We start from the raw sequence: 20085 nt of genomic DNA on the forward strand, positions 1-20085 counted from the left end.
TTATGGTACATTAAATGCATTTCTGTCTCACAATTGTTGGGAAAAATATAAAATTGAACCTTCTGGAAAGTTGCTAGGACTACGTGATCAAACTAACTGCCTGAAAGTATTCCTCTCAGCAAATGTAACATACAATGTGTGAAGCTTTAATAAGTAAAGAGTCAAAGAGCAACATTGCATCAAAGCAATTTTGCATTTCTTTCAGTGAGTGCCTATGTACATACATATCTCTCTCTCTCTCTCATATATATATATATATATATATATATATATATATATATATATATATATATATATTTGCCACATGTGAGCCGTTTGCTGATGTTAAAGCAGCTCTATTTGCATCTGAAACTCACCAGCCGTTTTGTCCCCTATACCCAATTTTTCTACTCTAACTGTCCATGAAATGTATGTGAATTGACTGTGTAACTCTGTTCATTTAATGTAACCATGTATTGTTATAACTCTGTGCCCAGGACATACTTGAAAACGAGAGGTAACTCTCAATATATTTCTTCCTGGTAAAACATTTTTATAAGTAATTAAATAAACATTACAGAAAGTCATATAGATGTGTCAGGCTTCCGGCTGTATTAATTCCTGCTGCCGGGGGATGTCACAGTTGAATTCCCTTGGCCTTCCTTGGCAGTGGGGACAGTGGGGACAGTAATTCTGACAACATCTGTATTTTAAAGCTAATGAATAATTTCAAGGAAAAAAACTAATTTTAATATAGATTAATTTGTGGTCTAAAAAGCAAAGAAAGAGAGAGATAAAAGTCATGTGAGATCACTGCAGTGGACAATAGACCAGGGAGCTCTACCCGTACTGTGGAGAGGCTCTGCAAACCAGCATGTCTGCAGTCTGGTAAAGCCTTTTCAGAGTCGTGTTGTCATGATTTTGCTCTCTTCTCTGATAAAGTAACCTCCATTCAGGCTGTGGTCGTCACTGTGCTATCTAACAAGTGGCAGGGTTCCAGGCATAAAAATGCAGGTTCCCTGGCTTAATGGACTAGATTTGACCATCTGGATGTAGAAGACTGTAAGGAATCCACACCTCAGTTTACTGCTTACCTTGCAGACCTGTTCAGTCCTGGAACACTCCCTCTGGTAACTACAGCAGCTGTGCTAGCTATGACTGCAGCCCCAGCCTGGGATCAGTCATTAGAGCAATGCTGTCACACGCCCCTTCTGCTATTGGCTCACTGACCTTTAAATAATGCATTCCCCACAATGCTTCTCTGCTGAGCAGAATTCCTTTTGGACGTTACATGTGTTCTGCCACAAGCCATCTGGCTTGTCTACTGTGTTACTAATGATTTCGCTACGCTCTAGTTTCTAGTTCTCGTCTCTAGTTCCTAGTTCCGGTGGCCTGCTGTTTCTCAATGCAGAGGCCTGTGTTCCTGTTTCCCGAAGGCTTGCTGCTTCGCTCTACGCAGAGGCCTGAGTTCTGCCTGCCTGGATTCTGCAACCTGCTGCACTCACCCCTAGCAGAGGTTACTGTTGGGATCCAGTGGCCTGCTGCTCTCTCAATTCGCAGCAGCCAGCTTGGGACTTCTGTGCTGAAGCACTGGTTTACCAGTGCTGCCTGGCAGGGTACCCACTCTGGTCAACCTTCTTCTTGCTGAGACCGGTATCATGGGCCCCGGACGCCATTCGCGCAGAACCCGCTCCTGCCCTGCAGCTATTACACTGAAGCGGGATCTACTTGACCACCTGTTGCCGAAACTCCGCCTGGATAACGTTTACCCTGATGTCTCCAATTCTGACCCTGGCTCGTCCACTGACTATGCTGCCCTCTCCAGTCCTGACCCTGCTATGTACGACTACGAACTGTGCAATCCGGATCCGACGACGTGGTCTCAGGTCGGTGATTAAATAACCCCACCTCAGCCCCGCAGTCCGGTCCTGGTTTGTGGCGAGCACAACCGTGACAGTATGCCCCACAAACTCGGACCGCCCTGTGGTGAGAGTTGGTATGTTTCTATCTGAAATCCTGTCCTGGCCTGCGGACCAGTCCCATTTTGAAAACCAGTATCTGTATGAAATACTACCCCTGATGGAAGATCAGTTTATGTATGAAGGTTTAACCCCTTTGCAAAGACAATCCCGTAATGATCTCATTATTAAGGCTTACTGCCTCAATGACTTAAAACAGTCTCTAGTCGCTTGTGCTCACTCCCCTGGTTCCCCTTTAACCTGGGATAATGTGTACCCTATGGAACTGGCCGACGCCCAAGAGGCACTCTATGCCCTGGCCTTATCATTGGACATTCACGTAGTACAACAGGGCACCCTCTTCATGTTGGTTCAGGCTCAAAATACGCTCCATGTACTTTCCTTAACATTGGACATTTGCATAAAAGAAAAGGACCCCGTCCTCGCCAGCTATGCTGCTGCTTGGCAGTTCCCCTGTACTGCCAGTCCTGTTGCTGCACCTGACCAAACTGTCCCACCATCACTGCCCCCTAAGGTAGAAGCTGCCACGGTCTCTAGCCCTGATTGCACCTCCCGTTACTCAGACCCCAAGGATATGTCTACGTTAACCCCTGCCAATCAGCCCTGTGAGGTCCCGTGGAGTATACGTGTATTTCCCAAGCCAAAGCTATGCCTCTAGTGTTTGAGCATGAACCCCTTCTACCCTCAATTTATAACTCGGAATCCCTAACTCCTGTCCTTGAGGTTATTCCTGTCTTAACCCCTGCTTGTCAGGCCCATGAGTTCCCCACTGTAAATCCCTGCATTCCCCAGGTCAGTGTGTCTCTCCTAGCACCAGAGAATGAACACTGTTTGCCCTCTCTTTCTAACTCAGAATTTCTAAGCTCTGTTCCGAGGTTATTTCTGTTTTAACCCCTGCTAGTCTGCTCTGTGAGATCCCCATTGTTAATCCTTGTATTCCGCAGACTAATGTTAGGTCCCTAAAGCCAGAGGCTGAACCCCCTATGACTCCACTTTCAAAGGCTAGCTTCTCTTTTCCCGATTCTCAGGCACAGCCTGACTTAACCCTTGAGGTTTTTCCTGTATTAACCCCTGCGGGTCAGTCCTATGAGCCTCCTTTGGTAATTCCCTGTTGTTCGCCAGCCAAGTACACGTCCTTGGCTCCAGAGGAGGAACTCCTTGTGTCCCCAATTTCAGAGGCAAATCTCCCTCTTTTTGACTCTCAGGTACTACCTGCGTTGACCCCTGTAAATCCTTGCTTCCCCCAGGCTAATGCGTCCTTTCTAGCATCAGAGAATGAATCCCCAAGTCTGACAGCAGAGGTTGCACTGAATGACTCCCCTAAGGTTGCGGAGCCCTTGGTTATTCATTGCTATAATCCCCCTGGTTCAGCTCAAGTTTCCGCTGCAGTGCCCCCTAAAATTCTGCTAAAATACTGGTTCCAGTTAAAGGTATTCAGGAACCGTTTTTTCCCTAAGCCTTTTCGCAGAATCCCCACTCCCAGATATTTCGCTGACCCAATCTGTCACTCAGAGAGCTGAGATCCCTGCTTCAGCACAAAGACCCCTTGTCATGGAATCTGTAGTTGTTTCTGATTTCCCAGACACTCCTTCCCAAGTACCCACTTCAGAGACCAGCACTGTTGTGGGTGCCCCCTTGTACTGCCTGTGTTCTCCTCTTCTCAAACCCTAGGGTTAAAAGTGAACAGTGGTCATTATGCCCCTCCTGGGGCTCATGTTGTTGAGTTCCCAGGAATTTTTGCTGACACACTGCTCCCACTCAAAAGTGATGCTTTTTCATATGTGCTAGCTAGAAGCCAGTACACAGTTTCCCCCCTCTCTGAAATTTTCCTTGTCGGTCCCGCTACTCAGAGAGGTAAAATCCTTCTTTCAGATTCGGAATCTCTTTCCATAGAGGCCGTCCTTGCGTTTGGTCCCCCTGATGCCTCTGCCCAAGCAACCCCTCCAGAGATCAGCGTATCTGTCGTCACCCCCTTAGTACAGTCACAGACCACCCTGCCTACATTACAAATTCAGGTGTTTAAATCTGTGCTATTTTGTTTTCCTTCCCTTGCTAAACCTCAGTCCTTTAGCACTGCATCTAAATGTGCTCAAGCAACCGTTGGGTTGCTCGGGGCTAAAATTAAAACTCCTGTGTTGAAGGGTACCTTCTCACACATGTCCAGCAAACCTAGAACTTCCGTGATTGATTTTAAGTAACTTACCACTATATCTGATTTTCTCACTAGTCAAACCCAGACACCCACACCACTGACTAGCAGTTCCGTTATCAGAATTTTTGCACTAGTAAACATGCCTATTTCTGATTTTGTCATGACAAGTACCCCTGTTGTTAGGGCCCTTGCAGTTTTGGATAAGACTCTTTTTTCTTCTAAGGTTTCTGCTATTAAGAGTTTCCCCAGTTCCAACTTACCGCTTATTGACTCTCTAACTCCTACCATTACTTCCCCAGTGCCCGTCACTGATTCCCAGGCACCAGCTCCAGACACTAGTTTTCCTCCTACCAGTGTCCCTGCAGTGCCGGACGTCCTTGTTACAGATTCTGAGCCTCCAGCTTCAGACACTAGCTACGCTTCCCCTGCACTGCCTGATTCACAAGTTCCAGCTATCAAAGCTCCAGAGCCTATTCCCACACCCACTCCCACTCATATGACAAGTACGATGCCCTTGGAGTTCATTGCAGTACGTAGTCCGCCCCATGCGGTTGTTCAAATCTCTGCAAGTACCTGTATACCTTCCCCGGACTCTGGTGCCATATCTGAAGTAACCCTTGCCGCGCTCCAAATTCCCGGTGCGGGAGGGCAGTTTCTTTTCACTGACCGTTCTGTGGCCCCTGAAGTACCTCAGTATGACTTTAACTATGGGGTTTTCTCCCTATTGTATCTAGAACTCTACACGCTGCCTTGGACTCTGTGATCTCCACTTCTCAGACTATACTGTCTCTCACTGAGCGTTCTACAGTATTTGTGAGTTCCACTACTGATTGCTTCTCTGCCTCTGCGAACCCATGGTTCTCCCTCTCAGAACCTTCTGTTGCTCCTGTAATTTCCTCTGTGTTGGAAATACTCAGTACGTACCCCAAGATTTCGGTCCCTAAGCCTGGTTTACTGCTTGCCTTGTCATCTTCTATACCAATACCTGGCAATGCACCCACCCACCCTATACCCTCGCTGACCACTTCCTGGAAAACCTCTGGAGGAGAAGACCCTTTCAAATTCCTATGCGTAGATGTCAGCAAAGACTTTGTCTGTCCGGAGGGTCGCCCTGGTATACTCTATCAACTATCGGTGCCTCTTGTCCGGAACTCTGGTACCATTACTAGGGTCTGGGCTCCCAGCGGGGGCCCTTCTGCCGTTTCTGCTCCGGAACCCCCTGGTTCTTCACAGCCTTGGATTTCCAAGCCATTTCACGTGGCGAGCCACGTACCAATGATTTCTCTACCACCACTCTCATATCCTAAGTTTGTTCTCGCCAATTAACTGCTGGTTTACGGATCCCCTTCTCGCCTAAAACAGTTTAGGAATAACTCCATGTCTCCGAGACCAATGAGTGCCCACGAGTCTCTGGACCACAACTCTACTCTCCATCTTAGACAATTCAGGAACAATTCCAGGTCCCCCAACTCTAGGAGTGGTTATGTTCGTCCGGAGGTCTCACCTGAAGGGGGGGGGAGGGACTGTAAGGAATCCATACCTCAGTTTACTGCTTACCTTGCCTTGCAGACATGTGCAGTCCTGGAACACTCCCTCTGGTATCTACAGCAGCTGTCCTAGCTATGACTGCAGCTCCAGCCTCGGATCAGTCATTAGAGCAATGCTGTCACACGCCCCTTCTGCTATTGGTTCACTGACCTTTAAATACTTCTCTGCCGAGCATAATTCCTTTTGGACGTTACATGTGTTCTGCCACAAGCCATCTGGCTTGTCTCCTGTATTACTAATGATTTCGCTACGCTCTAGTTTCTAGTTCTCGTCTCTAGTTCCTGGTTTCGGTGGCCTGCTGTTTCTCGACGCAGAGGCATGTGTTCCTGTTTCCCGAAGGCTTGCTGCTTCTCTCTACGCTGAGGCCTGAGTTCTGCCTGCCTGGATTCTGCAACCTGCTGCACTCACCCCTAGCAGAGGTTACTGTTGGGATCCAGTGGCCTCCTGCTCTCTCCCTTCGCAGCGGCCAGCTTGGGACTTCTGTGCTGAAGCACTGGTTTACCAGTGCTGCCTGGCGGTGTGCCCACTCCGGTCAACCTTCTCCTTGCTGAGACTGGTATCATGGGCCGCGGACGCCATTCGCACAGAACCCGCTGCCGCCCTGCAGCTATTACGCTGAAGCGGGATCTACTTCACCACCTGTTGCCGAAACTCTGCCTGGATAACCTTTACCCTGATGTCTCCAATCCTGACCCTGGCTCGTCCACTGACTACGCTGCCCTCTCCAGTCCCGACCCTGCTATGTACGACTACGAACTGCGCAATCGGGATCCGACTACGTGGTCTCAGGTCGGTGATTATATAACCCCACCTGAGCCCCGCGGTCCGGTCCTGGTTTGTGGCGAGCACAACCGTGACAAAGACATTGTGAAAAAATCCAGGGGTTGCATCTCACTACCTGTTATGTGTACCAAGTGCCAACATGTCTTCTCTTAGGCTGTTTTTATGTAATTGGTCAAGTGCTTGCCAAACTGGTACTTTGCTTTTTGCAGGTGGGGATCTTTCCAAAACCACTAAAGGAAGCATCAGACCAATTCTAAAAAAGGCTTAATTAAACCTGGACTGCATGGCTAATTACAGGCCTGTATCCAATCTCCCTTTCCTAGGGAAGGTTATTGAGAAAGTTCTTCTGTAAGGATCCGCGTTGTGGGTATACCCGCTTCCAGCGCCTCCTTACCTTTATTACAGGCTGTCCGGGCTCCCCGGCGGCATCCCTCGCCACTGGCAACTACCCCCGCACATCCCAGGCATGCGCGGACCCAGGCCACCATTAGTTGGCACCGGCGTCAGACTCCGCCTCCTCTGACGTGGCGCACGCAGCTTGCGTGTCTCTGCCCTGTCAGCTCCGCCTCCCAGGTCTCTCTTCTCCACCTGACCCTTCCCCTGTCCGTCCCTCTGCTCCTCCCCTTGCTCAGACTATTGCCAAATCCTCCAGTACGTTAGGCCGAGCGTTACAGCTTCAAACCCAACTGGAAACATCAGAAGGTGGCATAGTACTGAAACAGCTCTGATTTGTGTGCTTAATGATCTCCTCATGGCGACAGATAGAGGTGACTGTTCAATCTTAATTTTTTTTACCTCTTTGAAGCATATGTTACCATGGACAATGGGATCTTATTGGAGTGCCTGAAGGATTTCTGTGGACAGGGTGGCACAATTCTCACCTGGTTAACATCTATTCTCACTGGCAGATCACAGAGAGTATCTTCAGGAGTATACTCCTCTACACCAGTGCCCCTGTCTTGTGGAGTGCCACAGGGTTCTATTTTATCTGCTACTGTATGTTGTTCGCAGTATACATGCTGCCATGAGATGGCATGGGCTAGATTATCACTGCTATGCAGATGACACTGAACTCTACTCGTCCTTTGCACCAGGTACTAAGGACACATTATCAATCATCAATAGATGTTAATCTGAGCTCATAGAGTGGATGAGTGCCAGTTGGTTCAGGTTGAATCTTGATAAGACTGAAGTGCCTGTGGAGGATGCTCATCATTGAAGACAAGACTGCAGCTAGGTCAACTGACTGTCCCTAAGCTTGTGGGTTCCCTGTCTGTGTGCAGAATCTTGGTGTTTTCCTTGACTGTGACATGACCCTTAAACATCAGGTGTCAGTCGTAATCAAAAATTCATTCTTCCACCCACGGAATATAGCCAGGATTAAGCACTTGATCCCCCCTAGAGGATTCGTGTCCTTACGCCTTTTCTACTGCAATGCACTCTACTTGGGTCTTCTGGAAACAGAGCTGCGCCACCTGCAGCTGGTGCAGAATGCTGTGACCAGGTTGTTACCTAAATAGACCCATTCTTGCCATATGACACCTGTCCTATGTTTTCTGCAGTGGCTGCCTGTAAAATGGCGAACTTAATTCAAGATTTGCTTGCTAACATTCAAAGCATTACATGACCAGGGTCTCAGCGATCTGAAAGAGCTTCTAGTTTCCTACACTCCCATTCGCTCACTTCGATCTGCAGGTGAAGGATTCCTAACAACTCCCAGAAAATCCATGACTTCCTTTGGGACTCGAGCTTTTAGCAATGCTGCTCCCACTCTTTGGAACATTGTGCCTTGTACAGTTCTAGAGGTCCCCTCTTTGGAAATCTATTTAAAAAAAAAGACTCAAGGTCTACCTGCTTACCCAGACATTTAATTAGTGAACTACAACCTGTCCTCTATTTAATAGCTACAGTTCCATTCCATCCTGTATTGTATCTTTCCTTGTATTTGGTCTCTTTTATAACCTTAAATGTTTTCTTCTGTTTCCCTTTTTATAACTGAAGAGCTTTGAGTCCCATTGGGAGAAAAGCGCTATATAAATAAAGTTATTATTCTTATTATTATTAAGGTCAAAGAGTTGCAGTAGAATAGAGTTGAGATGAGAAATAAAATGTACTACTGTATTTTATCACAGTCTGATACTAAACAGAAATTGCTACAGTATTTGTTTCCCACTGTAATTTATTCATCTAAATTCACATCTTCTTTGAACATACACATGCATACATTTTTGACCACCAGGCTATTTTCTGTACTTTTAAGGAAGGTTACAGCACATTAAGTTGAACCTTCATTTCTGTCTTAGATGATAGATGCAAGAATTCCAACTGAGTTTATTTTATGAAGCAGTTAAATGATTAATATTCAGAAGCACATTAAAAAAAACCCTATGACAAAGTGTACTTGAACAAAAAAAATCCTGGATTGCAAAACCTCCTTTGCTAGTAATGTGCATTCATTTTTCACATGTTGCATCTCATTTATTTTATTCAGCCACACATACTTAAATCTGCAAGATACGGCAAGCATCCAGTACCTCTGAAATAATAAATCATTTCTTACAGATGTTTCCACCCGCTGCAAGGTTGCTGCTCATTAATCAAACATTATCAGTTTCCATCAGTGCCCAGTGTTAAAGAGAAAAAGGCACTTCATTTTGAATTTTGACTTTCATTCACTGCTTATTCTCTGACCCGTCAATGTTGCTTGCATCTTCGCATTAAAGAAGACAATTTAATTCCCCAAAATGTTCATTTTAGTTTTTTTAATATAGCTTTGACTGATTGAATTAACATTTTCTTACAAAATATTTAGTAAATGCTATGATCCTCTATATTCAGAGAAATGTATGTTCTAGCTATGAAACATAGTATACAAAATAATTGTAATACGTTTATATTAAATGTAAATGGTGCAAAACTTGAAATGATGACATAATATGGACCACATTAATATGTACACTATATATATATATATATATATATATATATATATATATATATGTAATGAATAGACTATACCGTTCTGTAGCTAACAAAATGCTTTTATTTGTGCGAGCTTTCGAGATACAGTGATCTCATCTTCCGGCGGTGTTACAATGAATAAGGCAAGCAAGGTTTAATTTAAAAACAGTGCATCTTGGAATGTTATCTGTGACTGAAACCTATCCCTTCCCCCTGTGCAGTATGTGATATGTGATTTATGACTTGAGGTGTTAAATAGTTCCCGAATGTTAGTGATATAGGAGCGTGTGTGTATGTATGTATGTAAATATACATTTATAAAGCGGCCACAGTGTATACAGCGCTTTACAAAAGGTGTGTGTAGAGTGGGAGTGTATACCAATGGTGTGGATAGGGGTGGAAATGTAAGAGGGTGTTGCATTACTAAAAGTGTGTATAGATACTATGTGGTCCCTATTGGTATATACTGTCACGGCCCCTTTTATTCTCCAACATCTCCGATTTTATCTGGGTATTTTTTTCGAATGCCACACACTTCACCGCGTTCATGCCGCATTCCTGCCAAGCCAGCGCTAATACAAATGCACGCGGCCGCGGCTTTAAATACCGGAACATGCCGCATCAAACACTGCATCTGCCCGTGGTTTTAAAAGTCGCGCAGAAACGGCCGCACGAGTCTAAAGGCGGCCGCCACTGTAGGGATGGAATTACATAGAGTATTTGTATGTGTAAGAGGCAGCTGTGTGTGCAATCATATAGCGCAGTATTGTGCCCACTGTGTGGAGCATTGCGCAGGTTTTGCATCTTGCATCCTGGCATGGTCTTGTCCCGCATTCAGTTGTACTGTTGAATACTTTACTTCTCACCATCATTTTCTTGAGATTAAGAGGTTGTCTGTATGATAATAAGGGTGTTTCAGGGAAGACCTGTTGCAGTCTTGTATCTTCCTGGAGAATGGGTTGTAGTTCCCTGGCGATCTTGCGTAGGGCTTCTAGGTGTGGGTTATATGTGACCACCAAAGGTACCCTGTCACTTGTCTCTTTCTGTCTGTATTCAAGGAGATCACTTCTTGGTATTCTGGAGGCTTTGTGGATTTTCTGGTCTACAATTCTGTGGTTATATCCAGTGTTTGACAAATCTATGCATTTGCACGCCCCGGGCGAGTGGATTTAACATTGTGGCGAGCTCCTATTGGCCCAAGCAGCACATGTGTGGTACTAGGTGGCGAGTAGATTTTTTTGTTCGGCGAGTAGATTTTTTGGTGATTTGTCGACCACTGGTTATATCCACGGTTTATGAAATCCGATCTCAAGGCTGTAAATCGCTGGCCTCTGTCTGCTGTGTCGGAGCATATCCGGATATATCGTATGGCTTGACTGTAGATGGTTGCATGCTTAGTGTGTGTTGGGTGGAAACTGTTGTCCCTCAAATAGCTGGCTCTGTCTGTAGGTTTGCGGTATACAGAAGTCTATAGTTGGTTGTTCTTTATAGTAATGGTGGTGTCTAGGAAATATACTTCGTACAGGGAATGGGTGAGTTTGAAGTTAATGGTCAAATATATATTGATGTGGGCAAATTTGTATACACACACACACACACACACATTTGCAATTCACTTTGAAGCATTATTTATATCTTTTCATTAAAAAAAATCTTTGTTTCTGAAGAAAAAAAACAATTTTAATCATAGAAATGTTTACATTACCAATTTTTCTGGAGTCCTTATAGTCTTATTGATGTAATGAGATTGTAATGCAAAGAAGGGAGAATATACAGCACAACCCCGTTATAGCGCGATCCGCTATAACGCGGATCCGCATATAATGCGGTATGAGCGTGGCGCCCGTTTTTTTAAAAACGGATTTTTTTTAAAGCTTTATTGCTAACGGACGGACAGACGGACACACACACACAATACTCCCCTGCACATCACATCCCATCCCCCCTGCTTATCACACCCCCCCTTCCTGCACATCACACCCCCCTGCCTGCACATAACCCCCCAGCCTGCACATCACCTCTTCCTGCACATCACATCCCCCCATCCTGCACATCACACGCCTGCACATCCCATCCCCCCATACACACCTTTCCCCCCTCCCTCCCTGTATCTCCGCCGGGGGGGGGGGAGAGAAGGGAGCTGGTTCCTGGCATGTACCTCTGTGGGGGGGGGGAGGGGTGGACAGAAGGGAGCTGGTTCCTAGCTGGGGACTCTCACACACAGCAGACATCACGGCCCAGACTCCGTGAGATCTTCCCCTCTTCCCCCCCCCCCCCCCTCTCGCAGACTCACAGCTTCTCTGCACAGGACACAGATCAGCTGATGTTGCAGATGCCGGGTAAGTGCTGCATGGGGCTGCCGCTGTGACACTGGCTTCAGTGAGAACTTGGAGAGTTATCACAGCTCTCCCCCTCCAGCGGACGTGGAACCATTTTTTTTATCGTGATCTCGGTTATAACGCAGTAGAAAAGAGATGGCATTTCCCAGCACAGTAAAGCACGGAGGGCTGAAACTAGCAGTTGTATAAAAAGGTTTATTGGCACATACTGTAGCAAAAAGCCAGTAGGGCGTGAAACGTGTTAAAGTTTTTTACCCTGATTTTTGCTATGTGCCAATAAACCTTTTTATACAACTGCTAGTTCCAGCCCTCAGTGTTTTACTGCGCTGTGCACTGCCATCTCTTCCCTACTGCTGTTCACCTCTTCTTCCAGCTGGATTATGCCAACAGAAGCCCACACCAACAGGGATCCCTTGAGTACCTCTACAGTCCCTTTTTCAAAGAAAAGTGTTTCTTTTTTTTCTGTTATCCACTGTGGACTGTTTCTATTTCATATATTGTGTGAACATCAAGTAGAATCTGAGGAACAGAGATATTACCTACCATCTGTAGATTTCTCTCCATGGGGGGTTAGACCGTAGTCTCTTTTGTTTTCATGATTTCATTTTGGAATGTTATGCTGTTACACATTACTTCAATCAAGAGGACTAATACTTACCTTTGGGATAATTAAGTCATCTGAATTGAATGTGGACTTGCCATTCATATGTATAAATAGCCGCATGTACATTCATTTCAAACGCTGCACAAAGGTTTTTTTTCCGATGCACTGATTTGGGGCTATCTCCTGTTTTATACTTAGACTTGGTAAGTATGGAACTTTATGGTCCATTAACTTAAATAGGACTACAAGGTGTTTTCCAGTGTTGAAAATAAGCTATGTACTAACATAGTTTTTTTACATTTTTGTTCCATCAACAATTTCAGTTCTACAAAGTAATACAAACCTTCATTAAATGTATGTCCTATGCATGAAGGCCATTATATGACTTCATACTGTAAATATGATGCATTATTTGTTTTGAGAAATTATTTAAGGCATCCTTCATGTTGAATACTTGATCGATACAATTTAAATGAGAACAACATTGTGCTTTTTTTTAATATTTATAACTAGTGTTAGTAAACATGAATTATTAGTGTAATATTTTTTTATAATAGCCATACTGTAAAAATAATAAATTTTGTTAGCCTACAGTACAATTAAATCTATTCTGGGTCAAATTAATTTTTGTAGTTGATACCTTGCAAATCCCTTCTGTGTAACACAAACATAGTCTTTTTAGCATTTACAGTATGCCCAGTTGAACTCGGCGGACGATTTTGACGGAAATATATATTATTTTTAGTACATACAATTTACATCTGTAGGCCAATATCAGTAAATTTCTTTGCGGCAAACCAAATTTAAAACATCCTTTTTGATGCAGCTGGTGAAATTTAAGGTGAGTAAATAGGCGTAAAAAAGCACGACTTCGGTTTCCACTAAAAAAAGTTTGTGACACTTACTACGGTACACAGATCCCAAGGTGTCTTATGGAGTAGCATTTCTAAGTAGATATAGCCCATACCTATCATTTCTACTATTCATTTAAAACACTATAATTCCTATACCAAACAATTATTCTAAAAAAGGTTACCAACCTCTGTGAAATTAATAGTTCACTGTAGCACTGAACAATGGTGTATATTTCTGCGTTACTGAATGAAACATGACAATGAGGTAATGTTTATAAACATGCTTGTACAAAGTCACCTAATGATGATCATGTCGGTGCAAGAAAAGGTTCACTACCACAAACTACCTAGTTTTCTCCATGACCAACTTATCTACTAGAACTCTGCACAGATTCCCCCATCCTGTAATACTGCAAGGAAGAAGTATTCACTTAATGTTGAAGAAACATATTAAGCTTACAGTATTTGCAAAGCTTTGGAAATTTGCTACAAGTTATATAACCAGAAAAGGCTTCAGAATGTAATGGTTTTACAGTGGAATAAAAACTAGGCAAACATGATGGTAATGGACAGATGTACAGTAAATTACTGTATGAGGATTAAGAGCCACATTTACTAAATTCTGATGAGCATTAATGCTTCTTCAGGCCCATTTATGTGAATAGATCCATGAGACTGCAAAATCTTAGCGCCATTTAGTAAATCTTTGCCCAAGTGGCCTCCCTAACTCCATTTATAGTAACATATAATCACTTCCTATTTTTCGATGAATGCAAGTTGAACAATATTAGAAACATGCACCTAGGTGTCATCTGTTTGCTGTGCATCTCACATCACTTTACCCCAGTTTCAACTGGAGATGATACCCCCTTGTCGGCCCCAAAAGAGAGTCTTCCTACTATGCTTCCTCTTCACTGCTCTTGTCCACTAAGTCAGTGTGGGCAGGGTTAACATCATCAGAAGAAGACAGGCTCAACTTAAAAGACCTGGAGTTTGTCAGTACCTCCTGCAGGATCTCTGCTATGGGTGTTGTCTGTTTGCTGTGCAGCTAACCAGGGTCGCCAACTGATTTCCCGTGACCAAGGACAAGCGTGATTTCCCACGGCCAAGGACAGGGCCCCCTCCCCAATGTGTGGTGGTCTTGACAGCCTCCCATTTCACACCTTGCGATACTAATACAATAAGACATATGCTAGATCAGGGTTGTGCAAAGTGGGGGACAAATTAAATAACAGGGATCGCATGAGGCCTCTGTAACTTCACTTGCCTTGCCTTCCAGCGACGCCGTGGGGTCACATAATGTCGCGTTGCCAGGGCAACATGATGTCACATGACCCCGCTGCATAATTTGATGCCAGAGCCAAGCAGGGTGGGCTCGAGCAGGGTGGGAGAGCAGGAAGGGGGGGCACAGGAAGAAAACTTTGCGCATCCCTGTGCTAGATCAATGTTTTGGCCTCACTTTTAAATGAACAGACTTAGAAAACGTTGGCAATTGCCTGTGTTACATTTGTAGAAAAGGAGCACTCAAAAATCCTACAGGTAATCCTGCCACAGGGGCCCTTCAATCCAGCAGATTGTCTGCATTATACAGTACGAATAACCATCTAAGGAATGTTCATGCCCATTAGAATTGCATACTGGGACACTATTGTCAGCCTCAGTGCCAAAAGTAAGTGTGACGTGAACAAGATGCTTTTCTACTGGTTGAACCTAGAAGCCATTGTGCTATTATTTCATAGCAACACACAAAGGTACAAATATCTCTGGAATTTGGGAGTTCCTGTACCTTGAAATAGCTTAGTTCACCCTTGAGAGATCCCTCAGTTCAGCTTTTGAAATTAAAAATTAAAGATGAAAGTGCTGCTCTAATGGCCAAATAAAAGAACAAAAACTTCTCTGTACACTATCAAAATGATCTGATTAAATTTTTAAAAAACAAATTGGTCTCATTATGCAGTGTGACTGGCCAGGCATCTTGAAATTTAAGACTATGGTATCAAATATATATGTTGTCATCAGTAACATTTCGATGTTAAACAAGATATTTTCAAGGCACTGAAAAAGGTTCTATTGAGGCGTGAGACTTTTGTTGTGGAATTAGTAGGGTCGCCACATTTAAGTTTTTATAATACGGGACGCTGACATCCAGTATGAAAGTGTGACATCATAATGAATGATTTGCAAATGTGTCAAGATAAGTGGCATCTCCCATGTGACCGCTATATTGTTTGTTTTTTTATCATCTCTGCTCTTGGCCAGGCGGGGAAAGTCACGCGCTGAATTAACAAGTAGCGGTGGGATAAAAAGTAACACATACTGTATAAGGGGTGAGTGTCATGGTATTATTAGTTTAGCAGGCAGTGTCCTGACTATATTATTTTAATAACTTAGTAAGGTGGCATCTATCGGGAAAGGTAACTATTACACTCAAGTAGAAATCTATAGAAATGTTATGACTGATCTCATTGCAGTAATTTTAAGTTCAGACATATCACGTCAAGGCACCAAAATACAGCACAATTATGCGTCCCGACAGACCTATCCGGGACAACAGGACAAGCCAATGAAATAAGAGACAATCCCGTATGTACGTGATATCTGGTGACGCTAGGAATTAGCTAATGCAATCTTGAGATTGTTGTTACTTGCATTTAAATACAGGGTTAAATCAAAGGCAAATAAAACAGTATTTATAAATAATGCTCCCTTTATTGCTGTATTATGTGCTATAGATACACATTAATTTAGCACTGAAGGGGCAAATTAATAAGGTATGATAATTTTAAACTTCTATATCAGTTAAAAATGTACCTTTCAACACATCAGCAGCATAACTGCTGACCCTTGATTCCATCAAATATTGTGTTAAATTGGCCTCATTTTCTTCACAGAACGAAAAATAAGACTTAGTACAAAACTCGCAGTGAGCACCGGTCAAAAAGTTGTCATTCATCAAAGATTTGTGTAAAAGAAAAAAACTAGACCGCAGACGCTAACATTAAAAAAACAAAAAACAGGAGAATACAAATAATGGAGTTATTCATTATGATCTGCACACTGAAAGCAGCACTGGCCGTGATATATGAACAGGGGAGATTCCACCAGATCGATAAAACATACTATATCTATAGGTGAACCCGAAACTCATGACTATACAGTACTTGTAGTAAACATATGAAAACTGACTCATTGCCCTCTTAATCCACTGCAATCCCAACCACATTAGATCTTCAAAACTTCTGGAGCTGTTGATTTATTCTCACACAGTACATCATTCTGTGTATCCTCTTGTGACAGGGCCTTTCCTCGGTTTAAAAAGGCAGCACACATAAAGCCTGTCTGTAGCTGATAAGTCCAGGAGCGAGCTGGTTAATTTCAGCTAGAGTCAATTAGCCAGTCTCCACTTGGCTCATCAAGCAGGTTTACAAGTGTGCTGCACAAACTGTACAGGGTCCTCTAGCACAGAGGGACTGTACTGCCAGAAAGATCCACAGGAAATCGATCTCTCGAGCACTGAAGAAATGAGTGCTGCCAGAGGGACATCCCAGGGATCAAACCCTCTATTCCAGGATACAGCAGACCCTGGAACCTGCCAGAGGGTACACCCCATGGACACCAACCCAGACCTGTACTGATGAAGAGCCCCCTGCTTAGAGGTACCTCTTCGGCCTTTGGGGCCAGAGGTTCGTAAGGGGCCTAGCCTCCCAACGTTGCAGATAGGGACTGGTAGGAAGTTTGAGTTAGCCTTTACAAAGGGATAGGCCTGTTTTATTTTGTTTTGCATTGTAACAGTGGACTTATCCCTGTTCAGAAAACTTGCCTCTAATCCAGCAGTGTGCTGGTTAATTGACCAGCACCTGGCTGATTGGAGGTTTGTTAGAGAAATGGCTCCTCCTGAGACAGGAAGTGGAGACTTCTGAGCTCACACGTGGGCTGAAACAGGAAGGGACAGAGAGGTCTTGAGCAGCTGTATACTGACAGCCAGACAACAAGACAACAAGGGGGAGAACACTTCTAAAACCTGAAAGCTGAATGTGCCTTAGGACAAAAAGGCTACACCAGGAGAGCAGAGAAGGATTCCCCCCTACAGCTACCAGAGAGACAGATAGATTACTTTCTAAGACTGTTGTATATCTGCACATATCAAAATATATGTTTGGGGCTGGGAAACATGCTAATCTAAAGGGAGTTGTGGACTGCATATGTTTAACTAGAAATACTCCCAAGTGTAACAGAAGCTTTGTTTGACCCCTTATTTGCATACGTTGATGATATTCTTGTGTTAAAGAAGCAGGCGCAATAAAAGCCTTATTTAATTTCACCTTAAAACCAGTCTCTATTGCGTACCTCTGCACACGTCTCTTACATGCATGCTGACATGAAGCTGTACTGTATAAAGCCTCTGGCTAAATACAATCCAATGTTTACTTAACCCTCACATACGTCTCCCTTGTTATACTTCTGCACATCTCACACACCTCTCTCTAAGAATCTATTTATGTTCTTGCTGGCTCTTCACAAACCTTTAAAATAATATGTATTGTAGATGTTAAACCACCAATAGAACATAATTATTCAAATATCAAATTATGATTTTCTGGCATTTTCATGTATCCGACATTACTCATCGAAAAAATGGAGAAGTATATAAATGTAGATCGTACCTTCCACGTTTAGTAGGGTGTGGGTATTAGCCTACATCGCTAGGTTTGTTTCCATTTTACATGGCGCTTACTGAATTTCCATCGAACAGACAGAAGCCATTGCAGATATACACAATCAAGCTAATAATTTAACTTTGTGACAAATACCAGAAGTAAATACTGTATAATTAAAATCTGTTTATGTTTCTGTTTTGCTGGATACTTCCTAGTACAACTCTGCTTTCGGTTTTAGGAATACCATTCTTCATTTAGTGAAATGAAAATGGTAACTGAATTGCAATAACTGGGAAGCAATTACTAAAAATAAAATAGAAATGTAGCATAGCACATCATCTGCATATGAGCCTTTTATTACTCTCCATCCCTTAAGACGAGAGGAAAGAACATTCACTAGCAACAAAGGAAAGGGTTCTTTACAGTAAGGGCGGTTAAAATGGGGAATTCATTACCCATGGAGACTGTGGGGGAAATTTACTAAGTTTTGATAAGGGGTATCACAGCTCAATCCCACATTAACTGGCATTCAAGTCAATAGAAGCAGGATCGAGCTCTGATACCCCTTATCAGAGCTTAGTGAACCCAGGTCAGTGATGGCAGATACATTGGATATCTTTATATAGTGATGTACCAAATAAGTTAACATACAGTAGGAAGGCAGTTAATCCAGGGAGAAATCTGGTTGCCGTTACTGGAGTCAGTAACGAGACATCACTGGATAGTGTTTCCATAGGGTTTTTTGTTTGCCTTACTTTTGATCAATATCCTGTAAATACAAATATAGGATGTGTATCTGTCATCTAAATTTAAAATAGGTTGAACTTGATGGACATATGTCTTTAAACCTGATCTACTATGTAACTATGTACAGATTATGTGAATAAGTTTCTCCTGTGTGGTCATCCTGGCACTTTTATACAATATACAGTAAACTCACATGAAATCACTTGAATTTTTTAAAATATTTAAACTGCGAAACATAAAACATGTCAACACTTCATATTGTATGGCGTGTTTTGTAGTATATTGCAGGATCAAGTGGTGAAAGTGGATTTTGCCACTTTTTTTTTTTTACATAAGGTATTGTGATTCGATGAGCTAGGACGGCTCTTAAAGTTTTCCACTGTGATAAATGAATATGTCTTATGCACTGCATTCTCAAGTGTTTGAATGAATACAGATCAACTCGCGTGAAATGCTTAAAGATGTAGAAACTAGTGTTTACTCCTGCACACCATTACAGGAACTAAACAGCTCTCAATCATCTCAGCTTATTAACTGAAATCACAGGACCAGGCTTAAGCATTGTAAAAAAAAAAAAAATCTTTACATTTGACAACTGTTATTTTTCTTGGCATGCACATTACTGTTTGTGCAAGTACATTTATATTATTTTACCTTTAAGTATCTTATTTTTTTTTTTTTTTTTTTTTTTTTTAGTACTCACTTATTGTACATGCGTGGCACAAACCTGAATTGTTCTTTGGCTTTAGGAACAATAACACAATATAAAAACATACTCATAATCTCATCCCATCAAAAAAAGGTCAGTAGGTAAAAATAGATCACGGACCTGTAGTTTATCTCTCCTTAACCATACTCTTGCCCGGACAATAGTGCGACAATTCAATAAGCCCCCAATGCTATTCTAATTTACCTGGGTTTTCTCTTAACTTGCAAAGAGACAAACAGTAGATAAGGTCTTGACTAAAAACTAAACATAAATGTTTAATTAAATGCAAATAGCTTATGACAGTTTATGAGAGGTATGAATACATTCTGCAGATTTCTCCAGAGAAGGGGTTATGACAATGTAATGTGCTTTGATTTTAGTAGAGCTTACATGCTGTATAGTTTAAGCATTAAAATAAAATAAAAAAGTGCTGGCTTACCTATACCAATGAATATTGCACCAAAACCTTCTTTCTTCAAAGAGCTGATAGTCATTCCATGCATTTCCAGGCCCTTGCCCTCAATTACCTTATAAAGAAAATACATTGCCAATTAAGAAAACCAATGTAATGTAACCTAATAAGAAAGGAGGGTGTTAGGAAACAGACTAAAAACTTTGAAAGCCTGGAGGAGAATAAGACAGGATAGATAAGACAAGGAGGATACATAATATGATTTGCAAACTGCTCATTAAAATGTGATTAGGACAAAAGTTCCTCTTTCCAACATTGCAGAATTTAAACAGAATTTAAAGGGAACAGGGAACAGACATT

The 20085-nt window shown here is 42.8% G+C and overlaps 1 protein-coding gene across 1 annotated transcript in view; it reads right to left on the minus strand.

Annotated features, from left to right (window-relative positions):
- Nucleotides 1-20085, minus strand: part of DPYD (dihydropyrimidine dehydrogenase) — a 755572-nt gene that overhangs the window by 452033 nt on the left and 283454 nt on the right. Inside the window, 1 exon segment of the mRNA XM_075616482.1 lies at nt 19753-19840. Within this exon segment, the coding sequence (XP_075472597.1) occupies nt 19753-19840 (88 nt within the window).

This window comes from Ascaphus truei, chromosome 10 (genome assembly GCF_040206685.1).
Source record: "Ascaphus truei isolate aAscTru1 chromosome 10, aAscTru1.hap1, whole genome shotgun sequence".
Taxonomy (NCBI): Eukaryota; Metazoa; Chordata; class Amphibia; order Anura; family Ascaphidae; genus Ascaphus; species Ascaphus truei.